The sequence below is a fragment of the Haliotis cracherodii genome, unplaced genomic scaffold, assembly GCF_022045235.1.
Source record: "Haliotis cracherodii isolate W230 unplaced genomic scaffold, xgHalCrac1.p SCAF_14, whole genome shotgun sequence".
Taxonomy (NCBI): Eukaryota; Metazoa; Mollusca; class Gastropoda; order Lepetellida; family Haliotidae; genus Haliotis; species Haliotis cracherodii.
In genome coordinates, this window is record NW_027266269.1 from 19010465 (window position 1) to 19038385 (window position 27921).

Here is a 27921-nt window from a genome sequence, read left to right on the forward strand (position 1 = left end):
TTGATCCCAATATAGACCTTGATTATTGATCAGATCGACTTGACTGGGCGCCACTGTTTTGTTTGAAGCAAATGCAAGCGATACGAGAGGTGGAATCTGATTGGTCTAAAGGAGAGGCTTAGAAGGGACATAGCAGGTAATAGCCACTGGTGGCACTCCGCTAGAGCCCAGGAAATCCAGCCTAGTTTGGCAAGGGTGGAAACTGGACTTGTAAAGTGAGTTAACGGCCTTGCCTCGGGAAGAGGATGTTTTCCAGGTGGAGGGGAAAATCTAATGATTTATTCTGAGACTTGATGTGTTGATGGTTTTCATTTCTTAAACATTTGCCTTATGTAGTATCAACTGGTTGTAGATGTTTTTTCATTTATTTTAGTCATAGATGTTTTTTTGCAAGGTTTTTCTTACTATAATGGTGCATATTTTGTAAATAACAATTTTTAATTCTTATTAGTACCAGTTTTAGATAAAAAATAATGTCCTTGTCACCAGCAATAGATAGTTTTATGTGATGATAAATACTTAACCTAGTTCCTGTATTTGTCAGCGTAAACCTGACTAATTTTGCAATCTTGATTTTGGGGAAACGCTGTCACATATTGGTACACAAATTAATTACATTTAACCATATTTAGTCTGAATTTCCCACGTTTCAGTGTGGAAATGTTATGAGATGACAGAAAGAGTACTTGCGTATTTGAAATGTTGTTATGGCAAATAATCTATTGCTTGTTATATAATAGCATAACATATGGTATGATTGCCATCTCCTCTATACAGCGAATGTACATTTTCTTGCTTTGATGTGAATGGAAGTTTCTGGACTTGAAATGATGCTTGACAGGATGTGAAGGTATTGTCCGAGTAGTTTCATGACTTGGGTTAATTTTGTATAGCTATTTAACTACCGTATTTGACAAGGCAAATGCCGATGTCCATATAAACCCCAAGGGGAAGGTATGGCCCACTGGCAACTCCGATTTTTGATATATTGTCTGACAAATAACTTGATTTTCATGAGCAATTACATGAATATTGAGTGAGAAGCTGATTTTTCAAATTTTAAGAGTAAATCTTATAATCAAGTCCTTTACCCAAGGAAAAGATTTTCGGACTTACTCATGGTCAAATATAAAAAATACGCTTCCGTAAACCTCTGAAATCAGCTGTTTGAACCTATTTTGTCATAGTCTATATTCACGGCAGTACCCCCTGCTGGTGTGGGGGGAGAGGTGGCCCAGTTGTCTAAAGCACAGCAATTCATTGTGCAGTGTTGCATGCCAGACACCTATCATTGTGAGATGGAATCCTGTTTATCCTGATGATGTTTCTCAGTTTGTCAGCACATACACATGTTTATGACACCCACCCATGTGGTAACATCCAAGACCTATATCCCTTCATTTGAGGACCCGCCGTGGTATAACTGGAATACTGTGCAAGATGTTAAACCAAATTCACTCACTGTACTCCGGTACTTGTTTTTGTATCACACATGATGTATTCAGAATAGGTTTTCTTACATGAACCCCCATCTATGGCCATTTTTTGAGGTGTCAAATACGGTATTTGAATGCTTCACTTTCATAATATTGAGCCTAATCCTAGACAATGTTTCACAACACCCTCATTACCTCAGTGACTGGTTTCTGGAATTGTGACTTTTTGGGTTCTCTTTTATGTCTACTGCATCGACACATGCAGGTCTAGTGGTCCAGTGGTTAAAGTGTCGGCTTGGTATGCAAATAGTCAGTGTTTGATTCTCACAGGGGCACAAGCAGACCGTTGTTATGATATATCTGAAATATTACCATACAGTGTTTGAAATAATAAAATTACCAGGCTGCCATCAGGACCCACAGACTTTAGAAGCTGCAGGGGGCGGTCGGGTAGCCTAGTGGATAAAGCGTTCGCTTGTCATGCCAAAGACCCGGGTTTGATATCCGACATGGGTACAATGTGTGAAGCCCATTTCTGGTGTCCCCGCCGTGATATTGCTGAAGTATTGCTAAAAGCGGCATAAAACCCCACTCACTCACTCACGTACTAGAAGCTGCCAGCCCTGACTAAACTATTCAGGCTCTCATTTAAAAAAACTGCAGCTTATTGTGACCAATAAATCAACACCTAGGGACACATACAAATTTGAAACTACAGGGTTGACCCGAAATGTACCTGCCACGGGCCTATGGGCAGGCACTTCGAACACTGTTACCATGAAATACACATGAATGAAGTTGGCCTAGTCTGTGGCGCCACAGAATCCACTGGACGATGCATGCAAGAATGCTGTGAACGTGGCGGTGTCCTACTTGGCTGACAGGATCCTGTGAGCATGGGTTTGAGTCACAGATCGGCTGTGTTGTGATTCTTGCTTTTACTGTCTACTTTCATAGAATCCTTGTATGGTTTAATGAAACAACACTGAAACACTGTTTCTTACAAAGTAAGAATGTACTGCTTGATGTGAGCGTCAGTCAAACATGGACAAACAACCTGAAATGACTTGTTCTTGGCACCATTAGGCTACCGGTATTCAAACTGCATTTGTATCAAAAGCATTGAGTGGTCAAGGATCTAGCTGTATGAAAAAAAATGTTATTTTACAAAAACAGTCCCCGATTTCGTTGATGGAGCAAAATTGTTACTACCAACTGGCTATATTTCCAAATTCATACTGTCTACTGACAAACAAGCCTAGCTCTTACTGCCTACACATAGGCGCGGTTTGGTAGCCTAGCGGTTAAAGCATTCACTTGTCAGGCTGAAGGCCCGGGTTCAATTCCGCTCTGAGATACACTATGTGAAGTTCATTGCTGGTGTCCCCGCCATGAAAGGTTGGATTATTGCTAGATGCAGCATAAAAAAACAAACTCACTCACTCACTCACTCTTTGCTCTTTTGTGTTCAAGTCTGATCTCGAAAAAAAGCAATTTGAATCCAGATATCTTGGTCACAATCCCAGAAAACACATGTATAACAATGGCTGATTTGTGCTTTCCTTTTCAAGCTGTAAATATTTTGCTTCGGTAGTTACCCATTTCTGTAAATACAGTTTTATGTCTTTGTACATAGAGCATCCGCTGCCAGTGACCTTGACCTTAACATATCAGTCAAATATTGATACCACTAAAAACTAACTTATTTTAAGGTCTCTTGACCTTCACCTTTGTATTGATCCTGTTGTGACATACCACTAAGAAATAACACTTCTTTAAATTCATGAATTTTTCAATGGTTGTGTTCTAATTTTAGAAGTTTTATGAAGTGTACGTTTTGTCAGCACACAAAATACCTACTTGTTAAGTTACATGTGAAAATAGGACGTATATTATTCTGTGCTGCATTTAATTTTGTGGTATATTTAACAATATTTCCTTGACCTTCTGAGTTTTGGCTAGACCAATATATTGTCTTGGTTCACATATTGCCATGACAACCAATAAGACAAATGTTGTCAGGGTGCATCTCAGACTAATTTCCTGCAACCATTTCAGAGAATATAAATAATATCAAAAATCCAATCAAAAATGTGTTAAAAAACATGTCTGTGTGTCTTTTACTTGGAAATATAAAGTATGCTTGTTATGAAAATAAGTGGTCTGGCCTAAAGAATATTCCAAGAAGGGTGTCATTGAAAGTGTTACCTAAGATTTCTGTTGTGTGTTGCCGTCTGTGTTTCGTATAATCCCCACTAATATTCCATTTCTTTAACTGTGATATTCATAATGCAAGGGAGAATTGGCATTCGAGTGAACACACCATGTAGCTGCGAAGTGTGTATACAGGGCCTGGTTAGCCATTACACAGAAACACGAACACAAGGAAAATGATGGTGATTTTCTCAACAAGTTTTCATTTGGAAATTATATGTAAGGCCACAATAAATTGATTATTAGATTTTGATACAAATGTTTAAAAAAAAGTCCGGAAGCATTTTATTTTGTATACTTTAACCAACTTTCCGAAATAACCGTGGACATTAACTGTTAGTGGAAGTACTTCACCTGAAGCATGAAAGCTTGGTAGGAATATGGTGTACATCATTAAGTAACCACGGCAGATTCCTCTGTCTGCAGATACTCGAGAAATGTAAAATGAGGTATGTATTTGCTCGACGCTCGGGGATAAAAATCTAATAATGGAGTTATTATGGCCTTAGTTTATAAGGATATTTGTTTAATACAGTGGAACTGTTAGTGTGCATGGCTTTGTTCTGGAAACCTAAAAATCCGGGATCATAGCTCAAGTTCCGGTTCAAGAGATGTCCCGTGATTATGACTGTTGGTAATCATGTGATACAGGACGTGCTATCTGAATAGACATGACAGCCTGTCTACCCACTGTTTCTCTCTTCTGTCTACAATGTAGACTTTGTAACTTTTCCAGATGTCGCCATGATATACAGAACTGGGTGCATATACGTGACTATGAGTGTGACAGTAGCTCTTTTGTCCTATGGCATGCCCCTTGTCACATGATCACTGAAGGGTGCGCAAAATTCAGTATCACTGGCAACTAAAGGGACATAACTCTGTTTATCAGACATTTGTCATTCCAGGAGTAAATGGTGATATCCGGGTTAACAGTTTCACTGTATGTATAAAATTGATACTAAATTTTGTCCATGGTTAAACTCAAACTTAAGTTAATAATGAAAAGCACCATTGCTCTTGTATAATTATTTGATTGCTGTAATTGTATCAATACATTACACACTTTAGGCTGTTCATGCTGATTAGATGATTGCTTTATTGTTGTGTTAGACATTCTAGTTATTACATGCTTATCTGTGTGATATTTACAGAAAGATTTAAATAAATTTGATACTTTATCATCCAAATTGGCTTCCGCAGATATTGTCTGGGGGAAATCAAATATAATTTAATGATATCACCTAGTTGTTATTGCGACAGTGAAATTGTGTCAGTGCTTTGCAGACTATTGTGACATTCAAGTTACCATGAAGTCACAATCAAATGACATCTCTAATTTCTCTGCCTCTGAAGCAGGTTAGCTGTACTTTTTACACTTAAGACTGATTATCACTGTTTACAAACTGAAAAAAATTGTATAAATGATTTTGGATGATAAATAGAATCTCATCCAAGTGTCTTTTGATATCAAATATATCAACCATCGTCAAAAGTTTAAAACTCCTCGGAGTTCATATTTTTAAAACTATTATTGACTTGTGTGTACATATTTCATATCAGAAGACAAGAGGGTCATATTCTCTATTTATATACTGTTTAATTGTGTGCCTTTAATCAGAGGAAATATTTTGCTATGTGTTATTAATATGGTTTGAGCCTGCCAAGTGCTTTGTGCATATCATTATGTTTATTATGCATCTATTATATATATTGACATATTTATACAACCTCGTGTGTTGTGAAGAAGATTGTCCTGTTGATGGGGTTTATTCATGAATGTTGTGGACAGTGAATGTGTGTTCATGTTCGAGCCGACAAGATCTGATGTTTTGTTAATACTGTGACAAGAGTTGTATTTAGGCGGAGAAAATAAAATAGTTGTGGTTCTCAGGCATATGAGTAAGACATTTTTATCAGTAAGACATTTTTATTTGTAAGTCATTTTTATTAGTAAAACAGTTATGTGATTGAACCATCTTATCAGTAAAACAGTACTATCATTAAACCATCTTATCAGTAAAACAGTCCTATTATTAGGCCATCTTATCAGTAAAACCATCACATCAGTTTAACAGTCCTATTGATGTAAAATTAGTGAAACATCTTTATCAATAAAACAATGATATCAGTAAAATATTTATTGGTAAAACATCCCTATATTACTTAACAGCCACATCAGAAGAACAACTTCATCAGTCAGTCATGTATTTGTACCATATGTATCCGTAACAACATCTGTCTGTAGATCCACATAGATATCAAAGATGTCTTGCACTGAATGTGCGAAGCAGCCTTGTCAGAAAGACAACTTTGACAGTAGTACAGCCATATTGATAAAACATCTGTCAGTAAAACAGCCATATGGATAAATAATCTGTCAAACATACATTTCGTTCAAACATCTCTCAGTAAACATCCATATCGATGGAACTATCAAACAAGCCTTTTCAGAAAGACAGCTTTATCTGTAAAACAGTCCTATCAATAAACACCCACATCGAATAAACTTCTTCAGTAAAATATCAAAATTCAATACCAGTAAACATCCAGAACAGAAGTAACTATGTCATGCACATACATAAAACATTAATGAGTAAAATGTTTGTATGAGTAAAACATGTATATCAATAAAACATTTGTACCAGTAAACATTTGTATCTGTAAAATGTTTGTATCAGTAAAAATTGTATCAGTAAAATGTTTGTATCAGTAAACATTTATTTCAGTAAAATGTTTGTGTCAGTAAAACATTTGTATCAGTATGACGTTCATACAAGTAAGATCCCACATCACACCATGCTATTCCCTCTGCCATGCCTGAGTTGCCAACTTCGGACACATTCAAACAAGTGGCGTTTGAATAAAGCTGCCCCCAGGGAACCAAATGTACCAAGTATTTACTGTTGAACTGACCATGGAAATTGGCTTTTCTGATACATGATACAGATACATGCAGTGTGTGAATAGCAAATAAAGCATTGACTCCCTAGGGCAGTGCAGTGTATGAGTTCATAGGAGAGAGTGGAATAATTATACCCAATACATTTGCACTTGGTACAAAATGCCAATATAGTTGCACCTGGTACGAAATGCCAATATAGTTGTACCTGGTATGAAATGTCAGTATGTTTGCACCTGGTACAAAATGTCAATGTATGTGTACCTTGTACAAAATATCAATCTTTATACCTGGTACAAAATTTCAATATATTTGCACCTGGTACGAAATGTCAATATATTTGCACCTGGTACGAAATGTTAATATATTTGCAGCTGGTACGAAATGTCAATGTATGTGTACCTTGTACAACATATCTATCTTTATACTTGGTACATATAAATGTTATCTACTACTGAACTTTATTTGCACCTGGCACTCATTGTGAGTATATTTACACCTGGTATGAAATATCACAATATTTGCACGTGGTACTAATGATGTACTTCCAGAGTAGCACTGTTTACAGAGTTTATTTGCACAGAGCTGTTGTGGCTGGTGTAGCTCACGTAGATACAACCTAGATGGAATGTGAACCATATCAGTTTAACACTGTATGAACAGACAAGCAGATTATAGTGTGGTGTGATTCTTACTATCACAGGACATCCTAGATTTGTAGTGTATGATTTGCTACTTCCATCATAAATATTCTTGAAGATCTTTATATGCTTTAGAAATGTCGGGGTGGTAGGACAGCCCAGTGGTTAAGTGTTAGCTCATTACGGCGAAGTCCTGGGTTTGATGAGGTCTGTGTTCGTGGGTTTCACCTAAGTAGTAAACGTCTGAGACCTGCATCATTTGGCCTTTCCTCCCACTTTAGGCTGACATGCCCTGTTATAACTGTAACGCTGTTCAAAGCAGAGTAAACCCAACTCACTCACTCACTTAGAAATGTCTACTGTGTTTATGGCTCTGGGTGGCGTTGTTTAAAGCGATCTAAGCACTGAGGTGATTTTAACTCCCATACATTAACATAGACTTATGGCAGTCGTAGCGCTTTGGTTGTATTGTACAACAGCACCCTGACATCAGTATCTTTTGTCAAGTGCTTGATGCCCGATGCTGATTAGAAGGTGGAAGAGGTCCCTAGGAACCCGTGATTGTGGGTTCAAATCCAATATACACAATGGTCATGCTCTAGGTTTTGTCAGCAGCATACCGGTACTTTTGGGTTTCACCAAAGTGTTAAACATCTGAGACCTGCATCACTTCGGGCTTTCCTCCCACATTAAGCTGACATGCCATGATATAACAAGAATTCTGACCAAGGTGCATTAAACCTCTCACTCACTCACAGATGGGCTGCAGACTAGCATGCTTGTGACTAAATACATCTGTCTGGCTGCTCTAGTGTGTGATCATACTCAGAAGGCAATGGGGAGGTGCGGTAGTCAAGTGGTTTTAAGCGATGGTTCATCATGCCATTCCATCATGGATGCAGACAAATATGCTAACTATTCTGATTTTAGCAGAATCATTAAAATATTTTTCACAAAATTCAGACATAACAAAATAAATATGTCAAGAATTTACTCAAAATCATCACCAGTAATTTGTAGTTATTGACAACACTAAAGAATCAATTTCCTTCACCACATTTACTGAATAAAACTTGTATGTTGCAGGGTACACTTTTCCAATTCACTTATCAGTAGTAGATGACGATGTTGATAATAAAATTCTTTTGAACATTACTAATTTTTGACTAAAATTATTGAAGAATATTCCTAATTGGCTAAATTTCAGGGTAACATCCATGATGCTATCTGTGGTGTCCATTCTTGGCGCTACCAAAATTCCATCACATTTGAAGTGATGGTGCCAGTGTTGTTTTCATGTGTACCAAAGTTCCATGTGCCTTTGGGAAATTTCTGCATATAAATTTGACCTTATTTGGATAAATGTCTAAGGTACTACTGATCTCAGATGAAAAGTTGGTACAAGGACACTATGGGTTAACATAAAATATCACTCAAATTAATTTGAGAGGATTCATTGTGGTGTTGACAGCAAGGTTGGAGCCATGTAGACTGATAAGAGTTACGGCCCTTTGTTATGACGTCTGGTTGCGAAGTTCTTAAGCAGGAAATGGGCAACATTCATGTGCCTCGTGACAATTTCTTTTTTATTTTCGACCACTGACATTGTTAGAACATAACAAACTTCCATAAACAACAAAAAAACAATGAATGTCTTTAAAAGAACTGTGTCACAGCATTGCATGAGAAGCAGATGAACCAAGAGTCGGGCAGTCAAAACTACCTTGGAACAGTTACAAAACGTCGCGACACGACCCATGTCAGCTTCTGTATTGCAATATAAGACACTTATTGATTAAAAGAAATCTTTTGTCAGGAAATAGATACAGGATACAAGTTTTCAAAATGGCTATTTTTTATGGAAATATATACTTCGTGTGTTATTATTTTCTATGTTAATATATTATTTACCAGGTATATGTACATATACATGAAATAAATTTTCACATTGTTTTCATTCGCTGCATGAAGCTATTTTGTAGGGCACCGTTTTTGTTGAAGTATTTCATCAGCCGGACATTCCTACATATTAGTAAACCACACTTTGTACATTGTGCTTTCCTTGCAACTATTTCACACTGATAAATCTGCTCCCAATATTGTTCTATATTACCACAGGGGCAGTGGGGTAGCCTAGTGGTTAAGGCGTTCACTTGTCACGCTGAAGATTCCCTGCATGGGCACAATGTGTGAAGCCCATTTCTGGTGTCCCCTGCCGCGATATTGCTGGAATATTGCTAAAACTGGCGAAAAACCACACTCACTATTTAACCACACAACTATTTTTATTATGCTTATTACCTTTTTTAATTATAATTATTATTGATTTCTGAATGATGTATTTGTACATATAAATACTGCTATTAAGTATAGGCATTTTACTGGGTGTAAATCTCAAGAAAATAGTGGAACATTCATGTGTAAATGGCTTTAGGAAGTCATTAGGTCAAATTAATAGAAAGTGTGATATCAAATGATCTATTGTTACATAGACACATGTCCCACATGGGTGAAATGTGTGAAGACCATTCTGGTGCGTGGTTATGTTGCTGTAACATTGCTTAAAGTGGAGCAAACCCTAACCTCCTCCATCCCGTTTCCTGACATACACACTCCATTGATATGTTTCAATGACGCAAACTGTGGTCGACAAATTGTATCGACCATCCTAATACTTCTCTACCGTGGGACAGTCCGTATAAGCCAGTGAAGTATTGATCCTGTGATGTTGACAAATTGTATCGACCATCCTAATACTTCTCTACTACGGGACAGTCCATATAAGCCAGTGAAGTATTGATCCAGTGATGTTGACAAATTGTATCGACCATCCTAATACTTCTCTACCGCAGGACAGTCCATATAAGTCAGTGAAGTATTGATCCTGTTGACAAATTGTATCGACCGTCCTAATACTTCACTCACCGCGGGACAGTCAGTATAAGCCAGTGAAGTATTGATCCAGTGATGTTGACAAATTGTATCGACCATCCTAATACTTCTCTACTACAGGACAGTCCATATAAGCCAGTGAAGTATTGATCCAGTGATGTTGACAAATTGTATCGACCATCCTAATACTTCTCTACTACGGGACAGTCCATATGAGCCAGTGAAGTATTGATCCAGTGATGTTGACAAATTGTATCGACCATCCTAATACTTCACTCACCGCAGGACAGTCCGTATAAGCCAGTGAAGTATTGATCCTGTGATGTTGACAAATTGTATCGACCATCCTAATACTTCTCTCACCGCGGGACAGTCTGTATCAGTCAGTTAAGTATTGATCCTGTGATGTTGACAAATTGAAACTGCCAATACTTAGGAGAGTGCAAAATTTTGTATTTGAAAATTAACTTTCCTAACAAAAAGACAAAGGTATGTGTGTTGACATATTGCTGTATTGCTGTCTGGAATGCTAACATCAACTCACTCACTAGATACTACATCCTGGGTGTTCATGGGGATTTGCTTGCCAGGAATAGTTTTGCGGTGGTTATTTTGAGGTGCTGTTGGTAAGACTAACATATGTACAGTAGAACCCACAAGTTCAGACCTTCATAGTCTGGACCCTGTTAATCCAGACACCTCCATATTGGACATGATTAGGGACCATTTCATTTCCTGGATGTGTATTTTTACGATCCAGGTTATGTTGAAAATTATATAGCTGATGGAACATTTTTTTCAACAAGTTCCAGCTCTCTCCCTAAAGAATCTTTAATTGCCAGTCCCCTCTGCCCTTGATTTGGATATTGGTAATCCAGCAGTGAATGGGTACCAGGTAGGATGAGATGGTAATGTCACTATTAACCTTCTAGCATCTCACAGGAGCTTGGGTTGTATTATCCCCAGGGAGCAGAGAATGAAAATGGAGTGCTCTGGAAAGGCATACTCTGGATTAACAGGGTTCTACTGTAGACAGGTGTGACAAGTGGGACGTTTTCTGAATGAAGGCTGCTTTGGCTTTTCTCATACAAACAAAACAACAGAACACAAAATGGATAAACCATACCTCAGTAGGAAAGGTATTTTGTGTATTGAGGGCCTGTGCATTCGACAATGTCTGTATTATGTGCTTTCAAATGCCATACTTCAAACTGTACAGCAAACCATTCATGCTGTTGCATAGCTTATCCAACAGTTTTGTCTTGGTGTGCATTTAGTGGAATGTATAAATATATACAAGTGCTTGTTGTGTGATGTTACCATGGTTACTCCTATGCAAAATACTGGTCCGTTGTATTTTTTTTGGAAATAAATATATATTCTCCAGCTTAGTAGTGAATGATGTACAAATTTTATGCAAACCTATGTGGGCTATGTGTGCCTTTGTAAGGCTTTGATGTAGTCCAGTAGGTAAGGTGGCAGCTTTTATATAGACCTGGTTTGTATCTTGGACATGGATACAGCACCACTCAGTAGCGGTATGGCCATAATTTACTCAGCAATATTCCAGCAATGTGGCGATGGTCTCTAAATAATCATGTCTGGACCAGACAATCCATTGATTGATATCATGAGCATCGATCCACGCAATTGGGATACAATGACATGCATTAACCAAGTCAACGAGCCTGACCACCCGATCCCCTTAGTCGCCCCTTGCGACTAGCATGGGTTGCTGAAGACCTATTCTAACCAGTACTCAGGTGTTCTCCATAAGTTTGTTGTGCCCAGTGAGCAGTGGAGTAGCCTAGTGGTGAAAGCACTACCTCTTCACTCTGGAGGTCTGGGTTCAATTCTGACATGGGTACAATGTGTGAAGCACATTTCTTGTGTCCCCCACCTTGATATTGCTGGACTATTGCTGAAAATGATCTTAATTTACCATACTCACTTTTGCCCCAAACAGGAAACAAATCACTTCCCTGCTTTTTCCCCCCGTTTCACTCAGCAATATACCAGTCATGGGAAGGTGGACTGTTTGTTGTTTAATTCCGCACCCAGCAATATTCCAGCTATATGATGGCGGTCTGTAAATAATCGAATGTGGACCAGACAGTCCCGTGATTGACATTATGAGCATTGATCTACCCAATATACATCTATCAATCTGCCGGCCTGACCACCCGATCCGTTCTGTTGCCTCTTACCACAAGCTATTCTAGCAAGACCAATTCTAACCCGGATCTTCATGGGTCCAGCAGACTGTAAATAATGGAATCTGCACCTCCCAATCCAGTGACTGATATTATGAGCAAGTTACCACCCAGGCTTTTGGCTACATTGATAACCAAGTCGGGAACCACTTTCATTAAGCGTAGGATGTTGAGGAAATATTCTACCCTGGCATCTTTCCGCATGTAGGTGTTTCATCTGCAACAGTCATGCCGGATGAGAAATTGGACACTTCGTTTCAAAGGGGAACAGTAGCTACATGTTTCATCCATTTGATTCAAGACCAGCCTCCACCTTGGGTGAGGTGAGGTGAGGTGAGGTGAGGTGAGGTGAGGTGAGGTGAGGTGAGTCGAAATGGGTTTTAAGGTTGCGTCCACGATTATTGCTCTCATATAGGGAGGTGCATGCATGTGTGTGTGTGTTGCTGCTTGTGCTTGTCCGGACTGATACCGAGTTTATAGTGCTACCCCTCTGAGATACCATGCTGCAGTTTAACATGAATTCCCCACTCAGACACAGTATACTGACTCCGAGCCGACAAGTCCTTGTTTTATCCTCTTAATGCCAAGAGCCAGACAGGGTAGCAACAAGTACCATCTTTTAACGTCTTTTTGTTTGACACGATCGAACCCAGACTTCGCACTCTACCACTGGAGGCTCGGTGAGTTGGTGAAATGTGTCTCAGTCGAACGGCATGGGTCGTCTCTCATAACATCAATCACTGGTTTGTCTGAACAATTACAGGGTACCTGCATGGGTCATTTCTCATAACATCAATCACTGGTTTGTCTGAACAATTACAGGGTACCTGCATGGGTCATTTCTCATAACATCAATCACTGGTTTGTCTGAACAATTACAGGGTACCTGTGTGGGTCATTTCTCATAACATCAATCACTGGTTTGTCTGAACAATTACAGGGTACCTGTGTGGGTCATTTCTCATAACCTCAATCACTGGTTTGTCTGAACAATTACAGGGTACCTGTGTGGGTCGTCTCTCATAACATCAATCACTGGTTTGTCTGAACAATTACAGGGTACCTGTGTGGGTCATTTCTCATAACATCAATCACTGGTTTGTCTGAACAATTACAGGGTACCTGTGTGGGTCGTTTCTCATAACATCAATCACTGGTTTGTCTGAACAATTACAGGGTACCTGCGTGGGTCATTTCTCATAACATCAATCACTGGTTTGTCTGAACCATTACAGGGTACCTGTGTGGGTCATTTCTCATAACATCAATCACTGGTTTGTCTGAACAATTACAGGGTACCTGTGTGGGTCATTTCTCATAACATCAATCACTGGTTTGTCTGAACAATTACAGGGTACCTGTGTGGGTCATTTCTCATAACATCAATCACTGGTTTGTCTGAACAATTACAGGGTACCTGCATGGGTCATTTCTCATAACATCAATCACTGGTTTGTCTGAACAATTACAGGGTACCTGTGTGGGTCATTTCTCATAACATCAATCACTGGTTTGTCTGAACAATTACAGGGTACCTGTGTGGGTCATTTCTCATAACCTCAATCACTGGTTTGTCTGAACAATTACAGGGTACCTGTGTGGGTCGTCTCTCATAACATCAATCACTGGTTTGTCTGAACAATTACAGGGTACCTGTGTGGGTCATTTCTCATAACATCAATCACTGGTTTGTCTGAACAATTACAGGGTACCTGTGTGGGTCGTTTCTCATAACATCAATCACTGGTTTGTCTGAACAATTACAGGGTACCTGTGTGGGTCGTTTCTCATAACATCAATCACTGGATTGTCTGAACAATTACAGGGTACCTGCATGGGTCGTCTCTCATAACATCATTCACTGGTTTGTCTGAACAATTACAGGGTACCTGTGTGGATCGTTTCTCATAACATCAATCACTGGTTTGTCTGAACAATTACAGGGTACCTGCCGTGATAACAGATATACTGAATACTACGCCGTAAAACAACAACAAACGAAACTACAAATTAGAGACTGGACAACTGCAAGCCCTAGATATCCAACACACCCAAACAAACGACCTGCTATGAATCTAGCACTACAGACTGTCAATACAAACCCCCAGCTGTTGAAAATCTAACATATTATTCGATTTTACATCTATCACAGCTACCACTGTAAAGAAGGCAATCGATTATTATATAAAGCCCGCCTAGCAAAACACAATAGGTTTAGACAGCTGTGAGTCACCTCTACATCAGTAGCCTAGTCATTGTGTCGTATGTATCACGGTCGCACCATCGCCAGGTTCCCTCGCACACAGGAAGGAACATACCTTGGTGTGATGTATAAGGCTTGTAAACACTTCAAAGGGAGAGTGGTTGTCGTGATATAGTGTCATTGCGACTTCATGGTGTTTGTATAGACATTGTGGAGCATATATCCGCTTCATTGCCAGGCGAGGACCGCAGATAATGATGTTCTCTGGATAACTGAACCAGGAATTGTCAAGAATATTTGAATAGAGGTCTGTTCGACAGTGGTTCGTGGCAGTTCGAAGATTTGTAACTTGTTGCTGAAAGTGGATTAATACGGTGGTTGTGGCTTTGAACAAAGTATTGCTCTCCAGTTGGCTTATTCCGTTACCATTGTCGTTCTACGTGAGGTAATGGAGTAATTATTATATGGCACGAATTTTCTGCAAATCGAATACAGACCATACCTGTTTGTACATCTACGACTGATTTTGAGAAAATCCGTCTTTGTCGGCAATGTGATAGTCACGTGAACGAGTGAAACCAGTGAACCAAGTTCTAATATGGATTCCCCCAAGTGCTGGCCGAGGTGACCTATTGGACGGAGGTGAGCCGGGTGTTGTACCAACGGTAGAATCCACCTTTGCAGAGTAAGTGAGTGAGAATTTTACAATTTTACAGCAATATTACAGCCACTTAGCGACTGAACATATTATTGAATACTAAATACTTGCCGACAAAGGACAGTAAAAGAGTTTGATAAATATCACATACTGAATATAAATCAAAGAAATACAAAGTTAAAAGATGTTTGATATCAAAACCTTTAGTTATTACAATTAAAATTCAGGCTTTAGATTACTAGTAACTTAAGCGAAATCATGGGCACTTACAGTACCTCTGTTTGCCGCATGATTCCCCAGCAGGATTTACACCACTTCAGCCAACAGTTGCTCTATGCAGTGCGAGCCCATAGCTAAACCAAGAAAAGCTCAAAACAGTAACATGATAAATACCTTGCTTTTGGGTAAGTGAGTTAAAAAATAAAATATAAAATTTAACTTCACATCGGCATTATTTTAGCCATATAGCGACTGCTTTTGACTTAGCTTATGCGCCACTATCCACACGGAAGTGAAATGTGCCTTTATATAGTGAACAAAACAGTTACGAGATCACGAATATGTTTTGGGATATATATACATTTATGAAATTGTGCACTCAGTCTTCGCTGCTAAAAATAATTCACAAAATATTCATGGTCCCTGATTATATTTGTTCAATGTATATATTGTCGCTACTGTTGAGATTTACATGTCATGTAATTCGTTGTGTGAAGACACACGTCAGTTTGACGTCAGGTGAGGTGAGGACGTCACGTGTGATTGATGTATGATTCAAGGGAGACAACCAGGTCATTGTCCCTGATTATTACTGCTCATGTGTTTTTTGTGTGCGAAAATACCGTTTAACCTGGTCGCCTAGTAAGTCCAGTGCATGGAAGAAGGTCGAAACTGGCTTGACGTCCAGCTTAGTCCTAAAAAGAGTGATTGAAACCCTGTGTTGAAGAACGATACTGTCTCATGAATTGGATCACAAGGTATTGGGACAGTTTGTGTGTTTGTTTGTTATTTAACGCCGCACTCAGCAATATTCCAGCTATACGACGACGGTCTGTAAATAATCGAGTCTGGACCCAACAATCCAGTGATTGGCATCATGAGCCTCGATCCGCACAATTGGGATACGATGACATGCATTAGCCATGTCAACAACCGTGACCATCCGATGCCGTTTGTCGCCTTTTATGGCAAGCATGGTTGCTGAAGAATAATTCTAACCCGGGTCTTAACGGGTCTATTGGGACAGTGGGTGAGTGAGTTTGACGACAGTATTTAACAGTTTAACGAACAGTATTCCAGTTATATCCGACCGTGCCAACTTGATGTGGGAAGAAAGTAGTCGAAGCGATGCAGGTTTTAGACGTTAGAACCGGGATTCGAACCACTGATCAAAGGTTTCAGATCGGTCCAAGGGACGCCACTGTGCACAGCGAGTTAGAGGATTTAGATGTGATGGCCACCTAGAAGGTTTTTGGAGATTTGAGGAGCCTTGTATGTAACGACCTGATTCAATAACGCACTCCCACGTTTTTAGGTTGAGGTGAAGCTTACTTTAACGCAACAAGGATTAATGGTCTTTTCCGTCACCGGGACACGCACGGATGCCCTACACTGTATTGTCGTGTAGATGTGAGTTCTTATGTGATGACATGTGACTCCGACAAGACAGATTTGTAGCTGAATGTGATCTTCTTATGTTGCCCTCTGACAGACACCCTTCTGATACGATAAATTAATTTCAGTGACTTTCTAGCGGGAGGCAAGCATATACAACGTGGGTGAGACAATCGGTGGCTTTACAAAACGCCGGTTCCCACGCGCGGAAGACATATGGGACGTTTGTGAGACAGCACGTGACGCATGTGTTCCCGCGTAAGGTGGACATATACCACGTTTGTGAGACCGCATGTGGCGCAGGTGTTCCCACGTGAGGTGGACATATACCACGTTTGTGATACAGTACGTGACGTAAGTGTTCCCACGTGAGGTGGAATATACCACGTTTGTGAGACAGTACGTGACGCAAGTGTTCCAAAGTAAGGTGGACATATACCACGTTTGTGAGACCGCACGTGACGCATGTGTTCCCACGTGAAGTGGAATATACCACGTTTGTGATACAGTACGTGACGCACGTATTCCCACGTGAGGTGGAATATACCACGTTTTTTGAGACAGTACGTGACGCACGTGTTCCCACGTGAGGTGGAATATACCACGTTTGTGATACAGTACGTGACGCACGTATTCCCACGTGAGGTGGAATATACCACGTTTTTTGAGACAGTACGTGACGCAAGTGTTCCCACGTGAGGTGGAATAAACCACGTTTGTGATACAGTACGTGACGCAAGTGTTCCCACGTGAGGTGGACATATACCACGTTTGTGAGACAGTACGTGACGCAAGTGTTCCCACGTAAGGTGGACCTATACCACGTTTGTAAGATAGTACGTAACGCAAGTATTCAGAAGTGCGAAGTTGCAACTGTGAGGTCGCAGTGCCCAGACATTGCTGACGTTGTACAGAGCTTGGACACCGACTGCGACCTGAACAACACAACACGGAGTGAACTGTCAGGCGCTCGTGTTGACCACTCGTCATTTGCCTGTGGACGCTACATCACAGTACGTAGAGAGTAGTCGTTGGTCGTGAGTGTATTCAGTGTTTGATACTTGTAGAGTTCCCTCCCTTACCCGAGCCATGATCCGCCGATTCAGAACCTAGATATGGCCTGATTATTTCCCTTGTTTTGTCAGCTCCATGACCACATTAATCTGATAAGAAGTGAGATGACTGAAATACTGTTTAAAGCAGCATTAAACCCAACTCAGTCGTTAAGTAGTTTGGTTTGTGTGTTGTTTGTATCCCCACCCAGCAATAGTCCAGCTGTATGACGCCCGTCTGTAAATAATCAAACCTCGACAAGATAGTCCAGTGATCGATATTGTAAGCAACAATCCCCGCCGTGGGGCTACGATTACAGGCAACTAATCGGATCAGCGAACCTGGCCACCCAATCAATGAAGTCGCCTCTTACAACCGCCATAGGTTGCCAGGGACCTCTTCTAACCTGGGAGCCCGGCAGGTAAGAAAGTAAGACTCAGTACAGTATGACACGAGATGCTTTCACTGTATCCCTGTCGTGGGATGTCTGGCGCCAGTAAGAAACGTATGTTGGTTGGTGAGTGAGTGAGTAAGTGAGTGAGTGTGTGAACACTATATGATATTTATTAAATCACGGCGTGGCAGCTTAAACGTAATGTAGGACTTAGATATTTACCACATTAGTGAAACCCACGAGCATGGGCATGGTGCTGAAAAACCTTGGATCAGAAGGAAAGACCAGTGTTTAAGTGTGACCTTGTCTGTGACCTGTGACCTAGTCATTGACCCGTGACCTAGTATGTGACCTGTCAGTCTTCTCAGACGTGTGTGTGTATCAAATAGACGACATAAACTCACAGCTCAGGTGACAGATGTTAGTGTGTAGCAACAACCAGCTGTCGCTATTCCTATACCGGCGTAGCCCCAACAATGTATTGACCTTAGGTCAAGTAACAATCTGATTAAAATAATCTTCCGAATCTGATTCATTGGAAAGTGGTGCTTTATGAAGGTATTATATTTACTCACCTGGGCCCACTTGCACGAAGCGATCTTAGCGCTACAACTATTGTAAGCCTATGTTAAAGTATGGGAGTTACGATCATCTTAGCGCTAAGATCGCTTTGTGCAAGTGGCCCCCTGTCTGAAAGAGTTTATCCACTTGGTGGGTTCCACGTTAGGATTGGCCCACCAGTATCCGTACAGCAAAAAAAGGCATCGGCTGGTAAAAAAACCCCGGAAAAGAGACATCGGTGGCAAAAAGAACATAAACGGTCAGTTCCGAATATAATTTATAAAGACGGTGCTCTTATGGTGTTTTATTATTATGATATTTATTTATACACCCTGTCGGTACTGAGCGCCATGACAACTACACCCAAAACGGTGTACTATGAAAGGTATATTTGATTTCTGTGTGGTTTGTGTTTTGTCAAGATCAACATTTTCGAATCGAAGCCCTAAAGGAATAAAGTCGAATCATTTTAGAAAGCTACCATTGTTTCATTTTATGCTTGTCGTAAGAGGTGACTAACGGGATCGCGTGTTCAGGCTCACTGACTTGGTTGATGCATGTCATCGTATCCAAATTGCGTTGCTCGATGCTTATGAGATCAATCAATATGGTCCAGACCTCCGTCATATAGCTGGAATAGTGCGGCGTTAAACACAAACAAACAAACAAAACATCTTTCATTTAGATAGGTGGCCAAAGTTCCAGGGTTCACCTGACGCGACCTCCTAGGGAGTGAGTATAGTTTTACGCCGCTTTCAGCAACAGTCCATCAATATCACGGCGGGGGACGCCAGAAATGGGCTTCACACATTGTACCCATGTGGAAAATCGAACCCGGGCCTTTGGCTGTGACGGGCGAACGCTTTAAGCACTAGTCTACCACCCCACCCCAACTTCCTCTCCATGGAGTGCGTGTCAGGCGTTCACACAGAGAGGTATCGTAACGGAGTATCACGTGACATTGCACTTACTGTACGTTTCATGAGATGTCTAACTTCAAAAGTGCAGCTAATGAAGTTTGGACAAATGTAGATCGATATGAATACATATCGAGAAGCTAAAAGACTGCTGTGCCGCGATTTATGATACCTTTGGGTGACTGAATTTACCTACACGGACAAAGAGTATCTATATGCGTGTATTACTCATGAAGAGATGGAAAACGCATCGCGAACAATAGACCTTCTTTTTTTAGTTAATTCAGAATGGTTCCTTACCTGTTTTATTGTTATAGAAATATCGTCCATAGTGTGCATGTATATATAACGTGTTGCTGTTGTGCCGACGGCAGCAAAACCACTAAAGCAAGGGTTTGAAACACACAATGGAGCTCTGTGTCGTCAATACGTCGTCTTTGCCTGAGCTCATTGTTTCATTTAGTGAGAATAGGTGATGGGGTTATATCCTGACGGCTTAGTCTGAGAGTTTACAACTTTGGTGAAACTAACGAGCACGGGTGTGGTGCCGAGCAACCAAAAGTCATAATCAGAGCGAATCTGGGATTCAAACAACAAACCAGCGTATCAACTAAGGGACACAACGTTGCATATTGAATTGCACCGGATTTGACCACCGGGCAACTGGTCATAAATTTTGGTAATCTTCCCCTCAAAATAACTAACTCACCATTGCTTGGATCGAGGCTCGTGATGTCAATCACTGGATTGTCTGGTCCAGACTCGATTATTTACTGACCGCTGTCATTTAGTTGGAATATTGCTGAGTGCGGCGTTAAACAACAAATAAACACTCACTTCCCAATTTCTTGGGACTTATCACGAGTCGAGGGAACATTTTACCTTTTGCAGACAACATGTTTTGAAGAAGTTTTCGTCTTCTTTTCCTGACCGTGGATCGGCGAGGGGAAGGTCTTAACCTTTAACGACGTGAACAAAATAACGCTCCGATATGTCATATCCGTCTCCATTAGTTCCTCTCCATCACATATACACTGTCTACCTGGATGTTGATATCTTACATGTGTGTGCTGTATGTGTTTTGCAGGCCAGATGTCGTGTCCGGAGCTGGCCAAACCTCCCCCGCCAATCATCATCACGGCAAACAATGTGGACGACATTATTGTCAGTACGTACCAACGTGACCCCGGTACTCGGGTAACCGTGACCTGCTTCGTGTCTTCCAGCTACACTGTGATTGGCGACAATGTGATCACGTGTCTTAGCAACGGCTCCTGGGACAAACCGTTACCAAGATGTGTACCGATATTGAGAAATACGCGTAAGTAAGGAGACCCATTCAAATACGGTTTGTCATCACTTTGTCATTTAACTATATACTGATGGCCTGTTTGCCTTCGTCAAGAGTCCAAATGGTAACTAAACTGGTTCCAATGTTGTTTCACGCAGCAAGTGGAGCGCTTTCAGCCAGCAGGCGGAGATAAATCAAATGGGTATGCGTGACGTCCATAGTTACAATTATCTTTCAGAATGTTGAAATATTTTTTGTTCACGTGATCTTCGGGTGTGTGTGTGTGTGTGGTGTGTGGTGTGTGTGTGTTATAATACCCCATGTACCCCCGAGTGATCCTGCTACAACGAATTTACCTTACCAATATGTTTTAATATGACATTGTAAACCAATTCAAATACATTCTAGATTGATAGAAACATCTGCTCAACTGAACTGAGGTTAGCTTGCGCTATGTCACGTGACATCCATTGGCTCGGAAAAGCGGGTTACACAGTATTTTACACAGTATTTTATCAAGATCACGTTGATCAATCAGCTCCCATCACTCTGACACGGGGTATGATAACTTATTACATACCCCGAGTGACACTGCAGAACCTTATGATGTACAATATAGATGGTGGCGATCCGCGTGCAACGTGAAAATCCCGTTCCATTGGCCAGGGTGTCGAGTGACGCGGTGCACGTGGAGTTCGTGCTCTACGTGTATTCGTCAAAGCGCCACGTCGACTCGATTAATGCAGTGTATTGCACGAGCAACCCTTCCACCCGTGCTGTAGTAATCGACTGCATGGGTCACGAAGATCCACGGGTACAGTTTTCGGGTCAATTTGTTCAGCAGGAGGCTGAACCCCATTGACATTAAAGATGTTTACAATGTTTTAGAAAACTCAGGACCTGACAGTTGAACGTTAGCTCCGCGCAGACGATAACAACTTCTGGGTGGAAAGTGTTTTCGGGGGCCAATTAAATTTGGCGGTGTGTTCGCTTGCTGCGGATCTTCAGTTTAGATCGAATAATGGATACTTACAGCTTTAGTTTTGTTGAGTAAACGGATTATGAACGGATAAAGAAAGTCAAGAAAATCATTTTTGTAATCCACAGATGTGTAGTATTGCTGTTTATGTTACTTTTGTATGGAGAGTGAGTGAATTTGAGTTTGACGAGGCCTCGGCAATACTGACGCACATCGCGGTGGAACTATTGTATGAATTAATATACAGAAGAAACAGTGACGTTATCATGACCTTCTTAGAAACACGACAGTGTCAGTATGACTGAAATATAGATGTATTCCCAGACCATCCCTCACATTCGTCGCTGTCGCCTGTGTCAAACTCCACACTGATGACAATCTTTCACATTATCCATAAAAATTGTGTCTATCTTGTCATCCGTCAACTTCTAAGTAATGCCTATCAAACAAGTTTCACATTTGGGCTGCAAGCGATATTTCACGTTTCCAGTTCTCCTCGACGCCCCGTACATGCCGCCCACACTGTGATAATTCTTTCTCGCCATATATGTAAATCTGTTTTCGCATTTCACAATAAGCCTCAACAGTTGTCACCTTGTATTCTTTTACAACCATCCCAGTTTCTTAAATTGGCCGGAGGCACTGGTGACCCAGTCGTCTGAGGCGCCGCAATTCGTTCAGCCTTGTTCCCAGCGCATCACACCCAGGGAACCAGGCTGCAATTCGCTCTGCAGAGTCGTGTCCTTGGGCACGCTAGAATCCTATGATTAGGGGTTCAAATCCCTGTTCGCTCCGATTATGTTTCTGGTTTTGTCAGCACCGTACCCATATTTGTGGGTTTCACCAAAGTGGTAAACGTCTGAGACCTGCATCGAAGCTTACACGCCGCGATGTAACTGGAAAACGGTTCAAAGTGCCGTTAAGCCAAACTCACTCACTCGCCAGATGAATTCAGTTGGGTGAAGGTCACCATGGTAGGGATGCGGACACAGGAGCGAGTAACTCTGTCGATGCAGTTCACCAACATACCCGTGAAGATCCGGGGTGGAATAGGTCTTCAGCAACCCATTCTTGCCGTAAAAGGCGACAAACGGAATCGGGTGGTCAGGCAAGCAAAGGTTGCTGAAGATCTTTTCTACCCCGGCTCACTGACTTGGTTGATGCATGTCATCGTATGATGTCAATCACTGTATTGTCTGATCCAGACTAGATTATTTACAGGTCACCGTCATATAGCTGGAATATTGCTGAGTGAGGTGTTAAACAACAAACAAAAACAAACAGTTCACCAACATTATTCGAGGGTCGCTGGGATGAGGGACAGTGACTAGTTAGGACTCTCTCCGCATTAGTAGGGTTACATCTTCGTTTTGAGTCACAATCAATGTTATATTTTATCTGGTCACATAATATCTAAACTCTCTAGCAAACCCTTTGCCTTTGACGAGTGGAATTTGTCTCGGGATACGACCGTCTTTGAAGATAGATTTCAATCCCTCCCTGACCCTGCTGACCTAACATCCTAAATGAAGCTGTTGTGGCGAATGGGTACAGGGTATTTATCATGACAGAATGAAGAAATATAGGCCTGGATAATCGAGGATGTTACAAAACGTGCCTCACTGTGAATGAGTGAACATTGGGGTTGGAATAGGTCTTCAGCAGCCCATGCTTGCCGTAAAAGGCGACTTTGTTTTGTCGCAAGAGGCGACTAACGGGATCGGGTAGGCAGGCTCGCTGACTTGATTGATGCATGTATTCGTATCCCAATTGCTTAGATCGATGCTCATGATGTCAATTGTGTGTTCCAGAGACGATTAGGGACAGACCGCAGTCATATAGCTGAAATATTGTAGAATGCGACCTGAAGCAACAAACAAACAAACAAACAAACAAAGCGTGGAAGGTATTATGACGGGAACACAGACTGTGAGACATTTTGCATCGATGTAAGTGAACCCTACTCAAAAAATAATTCTGAAACTGTTTTCAGCGTCGCCACCAATCACGACTGCGAGATCTGTGACAACAGGCGATCTGACTCTCCTCCCACTCATGGTAGGGGCGGGGCTTGCGGCGCTGGTGTGTTTGTTTCTGGCTTTTCTGATGTGTTGTGCGGCCTACTACTGGAGACAAGGCGATCGGAAACAAACATATCCCGAAAAAAGGTAACATATGCATTCATGTAAAGGTCTAACTGTGTCCGAGATTGCTGTTAAAAAGTATTCAATCTTGTGCTGTGGTGTTATGATATCATATGTCCTGTCACAACCACCTTGTTATCTAAGTCGCCGCAATTTGCTATGCAGAGTTGCCTCCCTTGGTAGTGCCAGAATCCGATATCCGACCTGATCATGTTTCGGTGTTTGTCAATATTATACCAGTGTCAGTGGGTTTCACCATAATTGTCATCCGTGGGATTCCAGGTGGGAATATAGATCCCAAAATTAGCCAAGTCACCGAGCCTGACCACCAGATATAAACTGGAAAAAAACCCAATACAGTGCTTGATCTCATGAACATCAATCTTCGCCGTCGGGGTACGATGACACGCAATGAACCAAATCACCCGATCCATTTAATCGTCTTCAGCCAGGTTTCTAGGGACCAATTCGAACCCGGAATCCCCTTGGGTGTCATGTCATAAGATGCAAAGAGGAAGCTGCCGAAAGCTGTGTCAAATAACTATTGCCATTGAAAGTTACAAACCATGCAATGACATAACTGATTTCGTCTTATTTCAATGTGAATATGTCACGCTCTGAACAAAATAAAATGTGTTTCTTCCGAAAATCAATACAGGATACAATTTCCCAAGTCGATATTTTATTATGAAACGGAGAGTAAGCGGTGATTAACTTTTTCCACGTGTATATCTTGTCAATAAACATAATCAATAACAAATGTGTTTCAAACACTTATTTTAGATCCCCATCACCAGGGACCGTAACGACAGCGCTCTACGACAACAGGAACATGGCGTATGATGACTTCTCGCGAGAATCCTGGAGATCATATCCTCCTCCAGTTACCATGACAACCATACGAAGTGTCGATAGACAAGTGTCACATGACCGGCGGATGACCAATCAGCCCTACCCTGCATGGTTCTCTATGCTTCCCAGACAGAACGAAGTGGTTGTGCCGTATGTGTGAAGGCATGCGGAGTTATCTCCCTTGAGATATAGGTCACGTGACCAAACGATACCCAATCGTCGTTATTACTTCACTATGTTCCTCCACCACCCGTGAATACACACGTCCGGCATGCTGGTTAGTGGTGACGTGTGTCTATTTTAAGTCAAATAATGAAATTAGTCCGCGTATAACTCGCGGGAGTCAAATGAGTCCTACGCCGTGCAGAAACTTTGTGTGAACTCTACAATTACCAGACATTACATCAAAGTGAGTGAGTGTGGTTTTACGCCGCTTTTGGCAATATTCCAGCAATATCAGGTCGGGTTGCAGCAAAGAGTAGCAGATACCTCAAGGAAATGGCGTATGTTGCACACGATGTCAAGCGAGAATAAATGCTGGGCACTCTTTGGTCTGGGCACTCACTGATCTCCCGCTCGCTTGAACCAGGCCGTTGCTGGATTCGTTGGTTAAAAATAGCCATTCGTCACCACTCGCCCCTTTCCGTAACCTACAAGAAGACTCGTCCCCCTATCAATGAATTTTATGTGCGAAAATACGACAAACCAATCAGAATGCGCGTACTTTGGTCAAACAATTCCTCGGGAATAATTTTCTATTTTACACATGTCTTGCATCTCAAAATATACTCCAGATACAGTTAAACATGTTCAATCATACAGTATAATACCGTAAGTCCCGATGTGTTTTAAATATCATCTGGAATGTATATGACATAGCACACTCCGGCGCCGTGGTGACAAAGCACAACACCACTGAGGACAGGCTAATTTGCATATCACGTGACCGGCCTTTTCTCTTGTTTGTAAACACACTCCTGCGCTATGGTGACTTGGCATAACACCACTGCCACAGGCTGATTTGCATGTCACGTGACCGTACTTTCCTCTTGTTTGTAAACAAATGCGCTTTTTCTGAAATCAGAATAGATCGTCCCAATGCAAGTATTTGGAGGCGGTTGAAATATATTTTTTGGCATAATTATATAGATTATATAGATATGCTACTACAACTGCGACAGTGAGTTGCATGGCAAGATATATTTACACTTCAAAGTGACCGTGTCGCTAGTTCTCCGTAGGCCATCGATGACAGCACGTGGAGCCGTACAACCAATTTAAACATAGGATAACTTCGCAAATGGAAATAGTTTTTACGATTTAGGATATTTTATCAGTGAAAGTTAACCATTCTATTACATATGTTTATCTACATATGGAGACTTGTCAAAATTGAAACGGATGAAAAACATATGCAATATTTTGAATGGACTGTGTTAGATGTGACGAATCGTCACATGGCGCTGGCCTGTGGCAGAGGTACTATGCTGGTCGCATGGAACTCTGGGTAGGAGAGTGATGACATAGGTAAAATATTCGTGAATCATTACGCAACGAGTTGACAATTCTTTTAACTATGCCCGTTTGCGCACAGACGGAACCCAGACGCCAACATTGCCACGAGAGTGACACGAGCCGCTTTTCGACTTTTCCCGGAATAACACGAATTGGTCACGAATGAACAATAGTTTCACCACTAAGCAGCGGAATGTATTTTGTGTTGATGGAGGAAGTTGTCTTCTGAAGCCCGTGGAGTATGGACGGTGATACTAAATAAGGCAGCAACATCACGCGGAAACGTGTGACATCTGGATAGGGTTCCAGCGTATTGACGCATCCACCGAAATGTCTTGAACGTGTACGGACGAGCCTGTGAGACATGCTTGTGAGGAGAGTGGATGGAGAGGTCTCATACCAGACTGATCACGAACAGGGACAATGCTCTCACACTGTGCACTGAACTGGAATTTCCAGTAAATAATCATATTTTGGGGATCTTTTGTATAGTATGCATCGGCATGACTTCAAGTATAACTGACAGTTTACCAAACCATGAGGACGATAATTTATTCTAACGGAGCAGTTGTTGGTGACCATGGTCATTTAATTGGTCTGTGGTGACCTTACTGACGTCATGTCACTATTGTGTGATGGTCTTACTGACGTCATCTCACTGGTCTGTGGTGACCTTACTGACTTCATCTCACTGGTCTGTGTTGACCTTACTGACGTCATCTCACTGGTCTGTGGTGACCTTACTGACGTCATCTCACTGGTGTGTGGTGACCTTACTGACGCCATCTCACTGGTGTGTGATGACCTTACTGACGTCATGTCACTATTGTGTGATGGTCTTACTGACGTCATCTCACTGGTCTGTGGTGACCTTACTGACGTCATCTCACTGGTCTGTGTTGACCTTACTGACGTCATCTCACTGGTGTGTGATGACCTTACTGACGTCATCTCACTGGTGTGTGGTGACCTTACTGACGCCATCTCACTATTGTGTGATGGTCTTACTGACGTCATCTCATTAGTGTGTGGTGACCTTACTGACGCCATCTCACTAGTGTGTGGTGACCTTACTGACCACTCAAGTGGTGATCCATATTAAACTTGATTTTACATAATTGGCTTTACTGTTTACTGAGTTAAAACTTAGGCAACGTTTTAGCTGTAAAGTATTTGTTTGTTTGTTGTACAACGGCACTCAGCTATTTTCAGACTATATGACGCCGGTCTCTTAATTACCGAGTCTGGACCAGACCAGTCTGGATGACATAAGTATTTATACATGATCAAACTTCGCATACTTGATCTGTAAGGCGGGTTATCGATAGTGGTAGACGGTTGTTGTGAGTGCGGGATAGTGATAGACGGTTGTTGTGAGTTCGAGATAGTGATAGACGGTTGTGAGTGCGAGGTAGTGGTAGACGGTTGTGATGGGTGAGTGC

General features: G+C 41.4%; 1 protein-coding gene across 3 annotated transcripts; it reads left to right on the top strand.

Moving 5' to 3' along the window:
• The first annotated feature begins 14578 nt into the window (after positions 1-14578).
• LOC139460609 (uncharacterized) lies at positions 14579-27486 on the top strand. 3 transcript variants are annotated; one of them, XM_071242076.1, is made up of 4 exons: positions 14579-15190; positions 20786-21019; positions 23962-24136; positions 24896-27486. In XM_071242076.1, the coding sequence occupies exons 2-4, from the start codon at positions 20791-20793 to the stop codon at positions 25122-25124; spliced, it is 633 nt and encodes a 210-aa protein (XP_071098177.1). In that variant the 5' UTR covers positions 14579-15190; positions 20786-20790; the 3' UTR covers positions 25125-27486. The 3 variants fall into 3 exon arrangements, with proteins under 3 accessions (XP_071098177.1, XP_071098176.1, XP_071098178.1); XM_071242075.1 differs by having other exon boundaries at positions 14579-15186; XM_071242077.1 differs by having other exon boundaries at positions 14579-15143.
• Positions 27487-27921: the final 435 nt, after the last annotated feature.